Source organism: Erpetoichthys calabaricus, chromosome 4 (genome assembly GCF_900747795.2).
Source record: "Erpetoichthys calabaricus chromosome 4, fErpCal1.3, whole genome shotgun sequence".
Classification (NCBI taxonomy): Eukaryota; Metazoa; Chordata; class Cladistia; order Polypteriformes; family Polypteridae; genus Erpetoichthys; species Erpetoichthys calabaricus.
In genome coordinates this window covers 3632523-3646778 of record NC_041397.2, presented here as the reverse complement: position 1 = coordinate 3646778, position 14256 = coordinate 3632523, and the positions used below count along the sequence as shown (strand labels likewise).

The 14256-nt window shown below is 41.7% G+C and overlaps 1 protein-coding gene across 4 annotated transcripts in view; it reads right to left on the bottom strand.

Moving 5' to 3' along the window:
- The window catches only part of stxbp5l (syntaxin binding protein 5L), a 553303-nt gene that overhangs the window by 238908 nt on the left and 300139 nt on the right, over positions 1-14256 (bottom strand). For all 4 annotated transcript variants that reach the window (XM_051926381.1, XM_051926380.1, XM_051926382.1 and 1 more), the window contains exons 8-9: positions 11893-12016; positions 6005-6083 (exon numbers count right to left, since the gene is read on the bottom strand). In XM_051926381.1, coding sequence (XP_051782341.1) covers positions 6005-6083; positions 11893-12016 — 203 coding nt within the window. The remainder of the gene's footprint in view (positions 1-6004; positions 6084-11892; positions 12017-14256) is intronic.

Genomic DNA, 14256 nt, shown 5'->3' with positions numbered 1-14256 from the left:
AAAAATCTTCTCATCTTTCTTGAACAAGACAGAGTAACGCTTAGCCAGCTGTGCAAGATTTTCATGACCAAAAGCAAAATCATCCAGATTTCTTTGATTACAGAAATGGTCTTTATCAAATATGCACCAGTCTTTTAATTCATCAGCAGGAAATCTTCTGTCCAAATGATCACAAATTTGCTTAATAAATTTAAGAATGTTATCTGTTTTTACTGGAGATGGGGAAGAAGCAACTAAATCTTTTACAGTGTCACTGAAATGCACGTGTTCCCCCAGATACTGAGACCTCAGTTTCCTGATTTTAGCTTTGGCAAATTGATATGCCTCTACAGTGGTTAAAGCACTTCTCTGGAAAATTTTGCACAGTTCTGCCAGTTCACCAAGTACATCACATAGGATATGTAATGCCACACGATATTCAGGTTTGCTTAATTTATCAATACAATATTTGTGAACTGGATCATTGTCCTCTTCTACTTGTTCTTTGCAATATTCTAACAAAATGTCATAACTCCTATTCAAGGCAAGTACAGCAAAGTGTCTTGAGAGCCATCTAACTTCATTTATAGGTCTAAATGAAACAGCATCACAGTCTGCAGCACTGGCCATTTCCTGAAATTTATTTTTTTTTTACACTTGATCTACTGAACAGTGTATATACTGTTCTTATGAGAGTTTCAATTTCCCTCATTAATGGTAACTGTTTCCAAGCATCATCAATTCCTAGGTCTTCTCGGTGAGCTACACAGTGCTGCTCTAGCAAGTGAGGAATTGATTGTCTTAATATAGCAGCAACACCATTATGCTTTCCAAGCATCACAGATGCACCATCAGATGTAAACATGACCATGCGATTTATGTCCAAGTTATTCTCATTATAAAATCTCCTTATTGCCTCAACTATTGCTGTACTGTTACAAGCAGTCAATTTGGTAATTCCAGCAAAAACAGTTTTATGAATTTTATCAGTAGTTTTTCTAAATTTGATGTACATAATCAGCATTTTTGAAACAGAAATATCTGTACTTTCATCCACCATAAGTGTGTGGAAATCAGATTCTCTAATTTCATTTAAAACTTCTGTTTTTACAACATTGTTAATGCATTCAATTAATTCAAAAGCATAATTTTTGCTTCTCCAACATTCAGGAATTTCTGTGTATTTTGCCACATGGTCATGAATTTCTTGCACAGACAGCATGGATGCATTCAACTTAACTGCAAGTAAAACATTGTCAATCAACACCTTTACCGCTTCGGGATTCGATCTGTCACGTTCATTCAATTCTTGTCTAACAATCCTATCTTCAGGCGTTTCTTTTAAAAAATTTTGTATGAATCCACGATTCTGATTTCGAAGTTTCGTGACAGCATCCAGATGAATTTTGTGACTTACGTGACGCTTCAAGTAATCAATTTTCCATTCACCCCATTTCTTTCCTGAACTCCATTCTCCGTCAACTCCTGCTTTAAGACAAAACGTACAAACAACGTCTTCCGTTTCACGATATTTAAAAATTTCTCCGAGTTTCACATTCTTATTTCCGGACCCATTTGGCAGGATGGTTTCAACCGAATAATCTGTTAACCATTCCTTCTTGAAGTTATTGCGGCTTCTCTTTGTCGCATTACATAGCAGTTCATCTTGAGCTTTGCGCTTCGACATTTTCATAAATAATGAAAAGAAATTGTAAAGTTCAAATTTTTATTTTTTACTGCGAATTTGCGAAAACAGTAATTTAACGAACGTTATGAATGCGAACTGGACCGGACCGGAACTTCCGACCTTTCAGTAGACAACATCATGGACTTTAATTGAAATATAGACCAGCTGAATGGTGGGAAAGTGCACCAATCACGCGGTCACCGGTCACATGCCATATTACACCAGCCAAGGCCCAACTTCGCCCAAGGCCAAAGTTTACTTCGTTATTATGCCGATTGAATCATGTAGCCCGAGACTCCCGAGTCACGCAGGCAACAGGATTCCCGCCAGGCCGCAGTCCGCCGGCACGTGATTTTACGAAAATTAACAAATCGGCCGCCACGTGCGCTAGGATTAAAAGTTGTGCGCCAAGGTTAAACAGTTGGTGCGCCAGCGCACGCTAGCGCAGCTTAGAGGGAACGTTGCCCACAACATGATGCTGCCACCACCATGCTTCACTGTAGGGATGGTATTGGCCTGGTGATGAGCGGTGCCAGGTTTCCTCCAAACTAAGGAGTGGCTTCCGTCTGGCCACTCTACCATACAGGCCTGATTGGTGGATTGCTGCAGAGATGGTTGTCCTTCTGGAAGGTTCTCCTCTCTCCACAGAGGACCTCTGGAGCTCTGACAGAGTGACCATCGGGTTCTTGGTCACCTCCCTGACTAAGGCCCTTCTCCCCTGATCGCTCAGTTTAGATGGCCGGCCAGCTCTAGGAAGAGTCCTGGTGGTTTCCAACTTCTTCCACTTATGGATGATGGAGGCCACTGTGCTCATTGGGACCTTCAAAGCAGCAGAAATTTTTCTGTAACCTTCCTCAGATTTGTGCCTCAAGACAATCCTGTCTCGGAGGTCTACAGACAATTCCTTTGACTTCATGCTTGGTTTGTGCTCTGACATGAACTGTCAACTGTGGGACCTTCTATAGATAGGTGTGTGCCTTTCCAAATCATGTCCAGTCCACTGAATTTACCACAGGTGGACTACCATGAAGCTGTAGAAACATCTCAAGGATGATCAGGGGAAACAGGATGCACCTGAACTCAATTTTGAGCTTCATGGCAAAGGCTGTGAATACTTATGGACATGTGCTTTCTCAATTGTTTTATTTTTAATAAATTTGCAAAAACCTCAAGTAAACTTTTTTCATGTTGTCATTATGGGGTGTTGTGTGTAGGATTCTGAGCAAAAAAATGAATTTAATCCATTTTGGAATAAGGCTGTAACATAACAAAATGTGGAAAAAGTGATGTGCTGTGAATACTTTCCGGATGCACTGTATGTACGGCTGACGAATTCTCTTGGAATTCCCCTGGAAATCACAACGAGGAGCTTCGCATCTGGTAATCAGACCGAGCCGCATATAATCCCAGCAAATAAAATCCATGGCGTCCCGGAGTTTTGTGTGCGCACTTTGCTCCTCCCTGCTGTGCTTCATCAAGAAGTGACAGTTGCAAAAAAAGGCGCTCAGCTGGTGGCCGATGGTGGGTGGCGCCCTGGGGTTCAAGAAAAGCAAACCGGGTGAGACGCATCATGCCTGAAACACGCGCTCCCTTTCATCTCAGCGTGCTGATCAGTACGCGAATGGCAGCGCCACGTGAGTCGGAGCAGACGAGCTGAAAGGGGAACAAGAAAATGAAATGAAGTCTCGGTGGGCCCAGCGCCGTGATCCCGCACTCCTCGGTAGACACGAGACTTCAATGCCTGCGCTGTCTTTTCACTATTTGTCTCTTATTTCATTCTTCTCTTCAGCCAATTTAACAGGCGTCACCTCCCTTGGTCTCAGTGTCACTAGCAGCTGTTCAACTGGAAAACAGGCAGCCAAACGGACTCACACTGTTGACTTAATATAGCGCCTTACAGTCGTGAGTGACATTACAGTCATTTGAATGGCTGTTGAATGAAGAAAACCCAAGGGCAGCATTTGGGGTTGTGCCTTCAGTGCCACCCAGCCATCTCTGTTAAGGGGTAAACTCTGAGATATGCAGGTGGGTGAGCCTCTAGTGTCCTGGATGATGGACTCTCAGTGGAGTGGACCACCGTCGGTGAGACTTGAGGACCGTGAGAGCAACACTGGAGCACCACAAGGAACAGGCCTGTCTGCTCTTCTCTTCATGCTGTCCACCTCTGACTAGAAATATAACAGCAGGTCAGGTCACTGACAGACATTCTCAGAGGATTCTGCACTTATGGAGGGTAACAATAAGGGGGGTGAGGAGTCAGGGGGGAAAACTTTGAGGATTGTCTGTAACTCAACATCAGCAAAACCAAAGAACTACACATTGACCTTCAACCCAACAGAGAGCCTTCAGGAGTGGGTGTCGAGGTGGTCCACTCCTACAAGTACTTGGGGGTCCACAACAATGACAGGCTGGACTGGGCTCAGAACACAAAGGGACTACAGAAAACAGGACAGAGAAGAACCATCGTCTTTAGGACTCTGAGTCCTTTTAACATAAGAAGTGACATCCTTCACATCTTCTATAAGTCTGTGATGGCCAGTGTGGTGTGCTGGGCAGGTAACGTCACTTCAGGAGAGGACCACCGAATCAACAATGTAATTAAAAGGGCCCCCTTAGTTATGTGAAGCCCTTGTTGACCTGTTAGAGGTCATGGTGGAGAAGGAGGAGGGAATGAAAACAAAGCTGAGTGTCATTATGAACAAAGCTGCACATCCTCTCTCCATGACACACCAACACTGAGGACTTTCAGCCAATGAATCACTCAGGAGAAGTGTGTCAAGAAATGTGACTGGGGGCTTCTTTATACCAACAACAATACACATATATAGCGCCTTACTGGGAGTTGGACTGCCAAGACAGAAGTGTTCTTTCTTTTTAATTTTCTGGCTTTTCATCATTCTGGTGTATTTGTGTAGTTATTACTATGTCCCTCTATTTATGTAGTTATTTAGCTAACTAGAGGGAGATTCTAATGGACGGGGCCCCATGTTATGATGTCATCTATCTATCTATCTATCTATCTATCTATCTATCTATCTATCTATCTATCTATCTATCTATCTATCTATCTATCTATCTATCTATCTATCTATCTATGTATCATATAGTGCCTTGCATATCTATCTATCTATCTATCTATCTATCTATCTATCTATCTATCTATCTATCTATCTATCTATCTATATAGTGCCTTTCACTCTATCTATCTATCTATCTATCTATCTATCTATCTATCTATCTATCTATCTATCTATCTATCATATAGTGCCTTTTAATCTATCTATCTGTTATATAGTGCCTTTCACTCTATCTATCATATAGTGCCTTTTAATCTATCTATCTATCTATCTATCTATCTATCTATCTATCTATCTATCTATCTATCTATCTATCTATCTATCTATCTATCTATCTATCTGTTATATAGTGCCTTTCACTCTATCTATCTATCTATCTATCTATCTATCTATCTATCTATCTATCTATCTATTATATAGCGCCTTTCACATCTATCTATCTATCTATCTATCTATCTATCTATCTATCTATCTATCTATCTATCTATCTATCTATCTATCTATCTATTATATAGCGCCTTTCATCTATCTATCTATCTATCTATCTATCTATCTATCTATCTATCAGGAGACCCACTGGGGGACCGTGTTGGTGTGAGCCGTCATGAGGACATTGCACCAGTTAGTCGTGATGAAAAGAGAGCTGAGACAAATAGCAAAGCTCTCGATTTAGCGGTCAACCTCCCTGTCCTCACCTGAGGTTACAATCTGAACAATATCATGGACCTGAGGTGCAGAAATGAGCTTCCTTCCTTTGCAGGGCGTCAGGACTCAGCCTTAGAGACTTTCAAGAGGAACTCAAAGCAGAGCCGCTGTTCCTCCACATTGAAAGGAGTCCACTGGGGAGGGCCGTGCATCTGGTTGGGATGCCACCAGGACGCCTCCCTGCACAGGGGTTTCAGGCCTGACGTAGAACTGGGAGGACACCCTGGGGTGGACATACTGGACAGATTGGATCTTCCAGCTGGCCTGGGAATGCTTTGTAATCTGATGACAAGCTGGAAGTGGTGGCAGGGCAAAGGAACATCTTGGTGTCTTTGCATAGACTGCTGGCACTGTGACCTGGACTAGAATAAGCAGTAGACGATGGAGGGATGTTCTGTGGATGACCAACAGACATGTTACACACAACTAAAGAGTCCTAACATAAACTGCTGCTTTCTGCCAATGAAAATCAAGGAGGGTGACAAGGTGAGCCTGAAGACACCAAGACGAAGTGATGAAATGAAATTCAATTTAAAGAGAAGGTTCATAGGGTTACCTGTTTTTGGACGTTTTGTACTCCACCTTAAGTATCGGCTTGCACGGTTCGGGTTTCTTTCCATCTCGCTGGCTTTTTCCTGCAGTCACATGAGAGAACATTACAGACTGTGATCAGAAGAACACGTCAGCTGTTCATAAAACAAGAGAAGATCAAAACTCAAAACTGCACTCACGGCTCAACAAACATCTCACTAATGGAAGTCCCCCCTGGGCCTCAGGCGGTGGCACGTCCCCCTTTAGCTGAAATTACTTCTTGAGGACATTTTGTAATAACTGCCCAGTAGTCAATGATGTCTATGCATGACATTTTCTCGCCCACTCTGCCATGCAGAATTCCTTCAGTTGAAGATGTTTGTGAGTTTCAAACATTTCAATGGGATTCCAGTCGGGGGTGTGACGAGGCTGGGCCATAAAACCTCCATTTCTTATTTTTGAGCCATTCCTTGGTGGATTTACTTGGGTGTCTTAGATTCTCCTCATCATCACTTCAATTTTTGGCTTCCTATTCTCCTCAAACACATTCAGGTAAGACACCGCAGTCACATCTGACTTGATGACTGGCAGCTGCCCAGGCGCTGAGACACCAAACCAACCCCACAATCAGGCATGCCAGTTGGTAGGAGGGTCTCCTCCTGAGAGGCCGAACATCTCTAACTCTGGTTCATCTAAACCAAAAGGTCTGGTCTAGACGTTCAATGGCAAACCGTTGTCTTGTTCTTTATGGGCAAAAAAGGCTTTTCCCTGGCATATCTCTGAAAATCGAGAGACCACCTTATGAGAAGAGTTAGGAGTCACAAAGGACTCGACACCATCAACTACCAGACAGTGTTCAGAAGCCATTAAGAAGGCTAACAGGTTATATAGAGCCTTGACGTGTGGAGTACAAGTCACTGGAGGTTCTGCTCACGCTTTATAACACACTGGTGAGGCCTCATCTGGAGTCCTGTGTGCAGTTTTGGTCTCCAGGTTACAAAAAGGACATAACAGCACTAGAGATGGTCCAGAGAAGAGCAACTCGGCTGATTCAGGGCTACAGGGGATGAGTTATTAGGAAAGATTAAAAGAGCTGAACCTTTATAGGAGATGAAGAGAAGACCTGACTGAAGTGTTTAAAAAGTATGAAGGGTATTAGTCCAGTGGACTCGACACCATCAACTGCCAGACAGTATTCAGAAGCCATTAAGAAGGCTAACAGAATGTCAGGTTATATAGTGCCTTGATGTGTGGAGTACAAGTCACAGGAGGTTCTGCTCAAGCTTTATAACACACTGGTGAGGCCTCATCTGGAGTCCTGTGTGCAGTTTTGGTCTCCATAAAGACATAGCAGCACTAGAGAAGGTCCAGAGAAGATCAACTGGGCTGATTCAGGGCTACAGGGGACGAGTTGTGAGGAAAGATTAAAAGAGCTGAGCCTTAAAAGAAGACTGACATGCTGTATTCACTCTCATAATCGAAATGAACAAAAGTAAAGACGTGCCATGTGGAAAAAAGTCCACCCTTACATTTATGAGCACTTCAGATCCATTAAATTACAATTAGATGTTCCAGGAGTGGAGACAATGATGAGAACCTCTTCAGGGAGACTGCAGATGGACCTGACTTTCTTATTTCAATTCGAGATATTGAGGTTCTGAGGTTCTCTTTGCTACTGACACGTGTGGTGTCCTCTTGCCAAGATCTAAAGAGCTCTCGAAGACTCTCGGCAAAGAACATGAGAGCAATGTGGACGAGGACAGGTCATTCAGCCCAACAAAGTTCACCAGTCCTGTCCACTTAATGCTTCCAAATAAACATCAAGTCGAGTTTTGTAAGTCCCTAAAGTCCTCCTGTCTACCACACTACTTGGTCGCTTAATCCAAGTGTCTATCATTCTTGATGTACAGAAAAACTTCCTAATGTTTGTGTGAAATTTCCCCTTCACAAGTTTCCAGCTGTGTCCTCGTGTTCTTGATGAACTCATTTTAAAGTCACCGTCTCAATCCACTGGACTAATTCCCTTTATCATTATGAACACTTCAGTCAGGTCTCCTCTTCATCTCCTGTAAAGGCTCAGCTCTTTTAATCTTTCCTCATAATTCATCCCCTGTAGCCCTGAATCAGCCCAGTTGCTCTTCTCTGGACCTTCTCTAGTGCTGCTATGTCTTTATGGAGGCCCAAACTGCACACAGGACTCCAGATGAGGCCTCACCAGTGTGTTATAAAGCCTGAGCAGAACCTCCTAGGACTCGTACTCCACACATCAAGGCGCTATATAACCTGACATTCTGTTAGCCTTCTTAATCGCTTCTGAACACTGTCTGGAAGTCGATAACTTAAGAGTCCACTACGAGTACTAAATCCTTTTCATAAGGTGGACTCTCGATTGTCCGACCACCCATTGTGTATTCACACCTCACACTTTTCCTTCCTGTGTGTAATTCTTTACATTTATTGACATTAAATTTCATTTGCCCAAGCCTTTCTGCTGTCCAAGTCCCTCTGTGATGATATAACAGATTCCAAATTATCTGTCAGTCCACCTATCTTGGTATCATCTGCAAACTTCACCAGCTTGTTCTTTATATTCCTATCTAAATCATTAATAGATATTACAAATATTAGTGACCCCACACTGACCCCTACTGGTCACCACTCTTAACATCGGCCAGTTCTGATGAGGTTCCTCACACCATCACCCTCTGCTTCCTGTGTCTGAGCCAATTCTTCACCCATCTACGCACATCACCCTGAACTGCCACTTCTTTTAGTTTGATGCCCACCCTCTCATGTGGCACCTCATCAAATGCTTTCTGAAAGTCCACATCAATAACATCATCTGCTCCACTCTGGTCGTATCCTTTTGTTGCCTCCTCATAGAATTCCAGCCTGTTAGTAAAACACAACCTCCCTCTTCTGACCCCACACTGACTGTCCTGTCCTTGCCAGGTGTTGCTCAATCTTCTCCAAACCTTCCATTAATTTTCCTGTGATGCCCATTAAGCTTACTGGCCTCTAGTTGCTCTGATCTGCCCGGTCACCCATTTTATATAACGGGATGATGTTTGCCATTTTCCAGTCCTTTGGAGTCTCCCCAGTGCTCAGTGACTTCCTAAATACGTGTTAATGGTTTCTATCTGAACTCGCTGGCCTCCTTCAGAACTCGAGGGTTCATATGTTCTGCTCCTTGTGATTTGTTTGATGTTCACCTATTTAACTCTTTGACGGCTGAATATTTTTTTCCAAGAAACTCAGTTTTCTTAAAAGCACACAAAGCAATGCTGCCACCCATAAACCAGGTGCTGTCGTCACCTGTTAGGAGTCCCTGGCATCAGTGGGAGGGTGGTGGGCGGCTCGATGGCCAGCAGGAATGCACGGCGGGCCGGCTGCCTGGCTGTCTTTGTATGGCAGGTGGGCAGCGGTGGCAATCGCAGTGTGACGCAATCTCATTTGTACCACTTGTCATTGTAAGTGGCGGTCCTCCCAGGGCAAACGTTGCTGTGGGACATCAGCTACACAAATGTGTTCACTGGTGCCTCAGTTTCATTCTCGATTTCCATCTCCAGTTCACCTGCATCAAAATCGGAGTCCAGCAAGTCAGAGTCTGATTCAGCGATAACATGCAAAACTGCGTCCACAGAATATTTTGCTTTGCATGTTCACGTTGGTCACACGACCAGATGTCGATGCCATTTTAAAGGTGGTTTGCTCTTTGCTATTCATGTACATGAAAGGAACTGAGGTCAGATCAACGAAGCTAACTTTCCTTCTAGCAAAGAGAGTCGAACTAAAACTTAACGGTGAGATTTGTCGCAGATCACGGCTGATTACCGTCCTCTACCCCTGAATTTTGACAAAAGGCGACATCTGCCCTGAAAGAGTTAATCTCAGCAGCTCTTCTCCCTTTACAATTTACAAATCGTTCAGTATCTCCTTAGTAGTCCCTGTTACTGCTTCTGCATTTGTGAAGACCTCAGACAAATGCGAGTTTAGGGCGTCTACTGTTTCCCAGTCCGTATCCTTTAATCCCCCTTTTTATTTCTGTTCTTTTTCTACTAAAATACTCAAGGAATCTCTTAGCGGTGTCTTTCGCCTTATCTGCTGTTTTCCTCTCCAACTGTCTTTTAGACTCCCTGATATCCTTCTTAATGGTTGCCCTAAGATTCACGATTATACATGTGAAAAGGTGTGAAAGGCGCTATATAATAAGGGAATAGGATATCCTGTAATATAATTTAAATTCCCCTTTACTAATCCTGATGCACTACTTTTACTACTAAAATCATTGGCTAAGTAGTACGATTACAATATGCAATCTTTCCAGGCACCTCAGGCCCCTTCTTCAGGCAAGATGTAATACAAGGTAATTGTTTTGTAATTGTAATTGTAATTGCTTGTAATTGATGTAATTGTAACTGTAATTGTTTGGAACTGATGTACCTATGTAATTGTAACTGTCATTGTTTGTAACTGATGTAGTTATGTAACTGTAATTGTTTGTAATTGATGCACCTCTGTAACTGTAATTGTAACTGTAATTGTTTGGAACTGATGCACCTATGTAATTGTAACTGTCATTGTTTGTAATTGATAGATAGATAGATAGATAGATAGATAGATAGATAGATAGATAGATAGATAGTAGTTATGTAACTGTAATTGATGAATCTCTGTAACTGTAATTGTAACTGTAATTGTTTGGAACTGATGTACCTATGTAACTCTAACTGTCATTGTTTGTAATTGATGTAGTTATGTAACTGTAATTGTTTGTAATTGATGAACCTCTGTAATTGTAATTGTAACTGTAATTGTTTGGAACTGATGTACCTATGTAATTGTAACTGTCATTGTTTGTAATTGATGTAGTTATGTAACTGTAATTGTTTGTAATTGATGAACCTCTGTAATTGAAATTGTAACTGTAATTGTTTGGAACTGATGTACCTATGTAATTGTAACTGTCATTGTTTGTAATTGATGTAGATATGTAACTGTAATTGTTTGTAATTGATGAACCTCTGTAATTGAAATTGTAACTGTAATTGTTTGGAACAGATGTACCTATGTAATTGTAACTGTCATTGTTTGTAATTGATGTAGTTATGTAACTGTAATTGTTTGTAATTGATGTACTTATGCAATTGTAATTGTAATTGTAATTGTTTGCAATTGATGTAATTAGTTACATTTGGCCTGAAGTTGGGGCCTGAGTCGCCGCGTAAGCTTGCCTATTGTAATCTTGCTTGTTAGCCAATCAAAAGGGTCATTTTACTTGATTTCTACTAAATCCATAATGGTGGCCACGGTGCAAAACCCCAATACTACTAAAATCATTTCATTTCTTATAAACACCCCAAATAGGGGGTGCCTTATGCTAATCTAGACGTTTGATGGCGATGCTTCTTATTTATGACATCGTTTGTTTTCTCTTATAGACACTGCCCCCTAGCCCCCTAACTCAGCCTCACTTGTGCGCCGCCCTGCTCAGATGAGGCCAGGGGGGCAGAGGTGGGGTTTGAACCCGAGTCACCGGACTGCACTGCCACTGGCTGGTTTGATTTGAGCGTTCTTGGTGCCACTCAGTCACCTCCTGCACTTCCAGGAAGGTGATCTGAGGTTCAAAGTGGGCACGTTCTTTGCTCTGCTGATGGTCTCGGGCCCCCCAGGTGGTGCCGGTGGATAAGGACATTCATCCCTTACAGTATCGACGTCAGCCTGCCATCTCCCACAGTGTGCTTGTCTGCTACTTTTCTGCCAGCCAAATAAAGTTGCGGGTTGTCTTTGCTTTGGCTTCACGACAAGGGCTTAGTGGGCGATTGGAAGCTCCTCTCACATGGGGGTCTCTAAGTGCCCAGCTTCACGCTACTCCATGCTTTGCTCTTATCCAGATGCGAGTGTAAATCTTACCGTGTGGCACAGTGATCTGGAACGGTCTGCTGGGGTTTTTCAAGTTCCACATCGTCAGACTTCCGTCCGAGTGGCTGCACATGAACTGCTTTCCTTCGTGGTGCCAGCTGATGGAGTGAATGGCCTGCATGAAGAAGAAGGAGACAAGAAGCCAGAAAGAAATCAGCCATCCACATGCACTGAGACGCCAACTCTAAAACCTGACCAAGACCTGAGAAAGCTGCCAGTGTCCAGGAGGTGCGATTGGAAGGGTGGCCAGTTCAAAATGTAGCAACGTCCACTGCGTGAACGATCTCTAACACCAGCTTGTCTTCTGGGCAGCCAGGTGACCCCATGGTATGAGATTAGATTGAGGTCACCGTCACATGTATGGGCTGTGAAAGGCAAGGAGATGAGGTTGGCATTAGGACGGGCATCTGGTCTGAAAAAGTTGAGCTCCCATACCCTACTGACAATGAGATATGGCACAAAGCAGTGCCCCTACCCACTGAACAACTAATCTGGGGGTCCAGATGCAAAGGGAACCCAATCTGCGCTGGTCCTATACCTGAAACACTGGGGGGAGAAAGAAAGGAGCGTTGGGGGGGAATGTGAAAGCACTGATGGCAGTCAGGACGGCAGATGGCAACACTGAGAGTCTAGAAAGGGCTTGCAGAAGGGGTCCATTCTGAGCCCACCGCTTGTGTGATGATTAGAGAAGTGCAGGGAGGACCACCAAGAAAGCACCAATGTCAGAACCCAAAGACACAGAGAAGCTTTGACAAAATATCTGAAGCCACTCTTGGTGACAATAATGAAGTAGAGCAGGAAGGGGGCAAACACTTTCACACAGCACCGCAGTGAATGATCATTTCAAAAGTCACGATGGAGTCGTCTGGAAGGACGTGGGGACCTTCTGGGGTTGAGGGTTACAATGCTGAGGGCCAGCAAAAAAAAAAAGGTGTCACCTGCATGGAGGAAATTCTGAGGGGTGTCCGCCATTGTGACTTGTAGAGAAGGACAGATAGATAGATAGATAGATAGATAGATAGATAGATAGATAGATAGATAGATAGATAGATAGATAGATAGATAGATAGATAGATAGATAGATAGATAGATAGAGTGAAAGGCACTATATAATAGATAGATAGATAGATAGATAGATAGATAGATAGATAGATAGATAGATAGATAGATAGATAGATAGATAGAGTGAAAGGCACTATATAATAGATAGATAGATAGATAGATAGATAGATAGATAGATAGATAGATAGATAGATAGATAGATAGATAGATAGATAGAGTGAAAGGCACTATATAATAGATAGATAGATAGATAGATAGATAGATAGATAGATAGATAGATAGATAGATAGATAGATAGATAGATAGATAGATAGAGTGAAAGGCACTATATAATAGATAGATAGATAGATAGATAGATAGATAGATAGATAGATAGATAGATAGATAGATAGATAGATAGATAGATAGAGTGAAAGGCACTATATAATAGATAGATAGATAGATAGATAGATAGATAGATAGATAGATAGATAGATAGATAGATAGATAGATAGATAGATAGATAGAGTGAAAGGCACTATATAATAGATAGACAGATAGATAGACAGATAGATAGATAGATAGATAGATAGATAGATAGATAGATAGATAGATAGATAGATAGATAGATAGATAGAGTGAAAGGCACTATATAATAGATAGAGTGAAAGGCACTATATAATAGATAGATAGATAGATAGATAGATAGATAGATAGATAGATAGATAGATAGATAGATAGATAGATAGATAGAGAGTGAAAGGCACTATATAATAGATAGAGTGAAAGGCACTATATAATAGATAGATAGATAGATAGATAGATAGATAGATAGATAGATAGATAGATAGATGTGAAAGGCACTATATCAGATAGATAGATAGATAGATAGATAGATAGATAGATAGATAGATAGATAGATAGATAGATAGAGTGAAAGGCACTATATAATAGATAGAGTGAAAGGTACTATATAATAGATAGATAGATAGATAGATAGATAGATAGATAGATAGATAGATAGATAGATAGAGTGAAAGGCACTATATAATAGATAGAGTGAAAGGCACTATATAATAGATAGATAGATAGATAGATAGATAGAGTGAAAGGCACTATATAATAGATAGATAGATAGATAGATAGATAGATAGATAGATAGATAGATAGATAGATAGAGTGAAAGGCACTATATAATAGATAGATAGATAGAAGGCACTATATAATAGATAGAGTGAAAGGCACTATATAATAGATAGATAGATAGATAGATAGATAGATAGATAGATAGATAGATAGATAGATAGAGTGAAA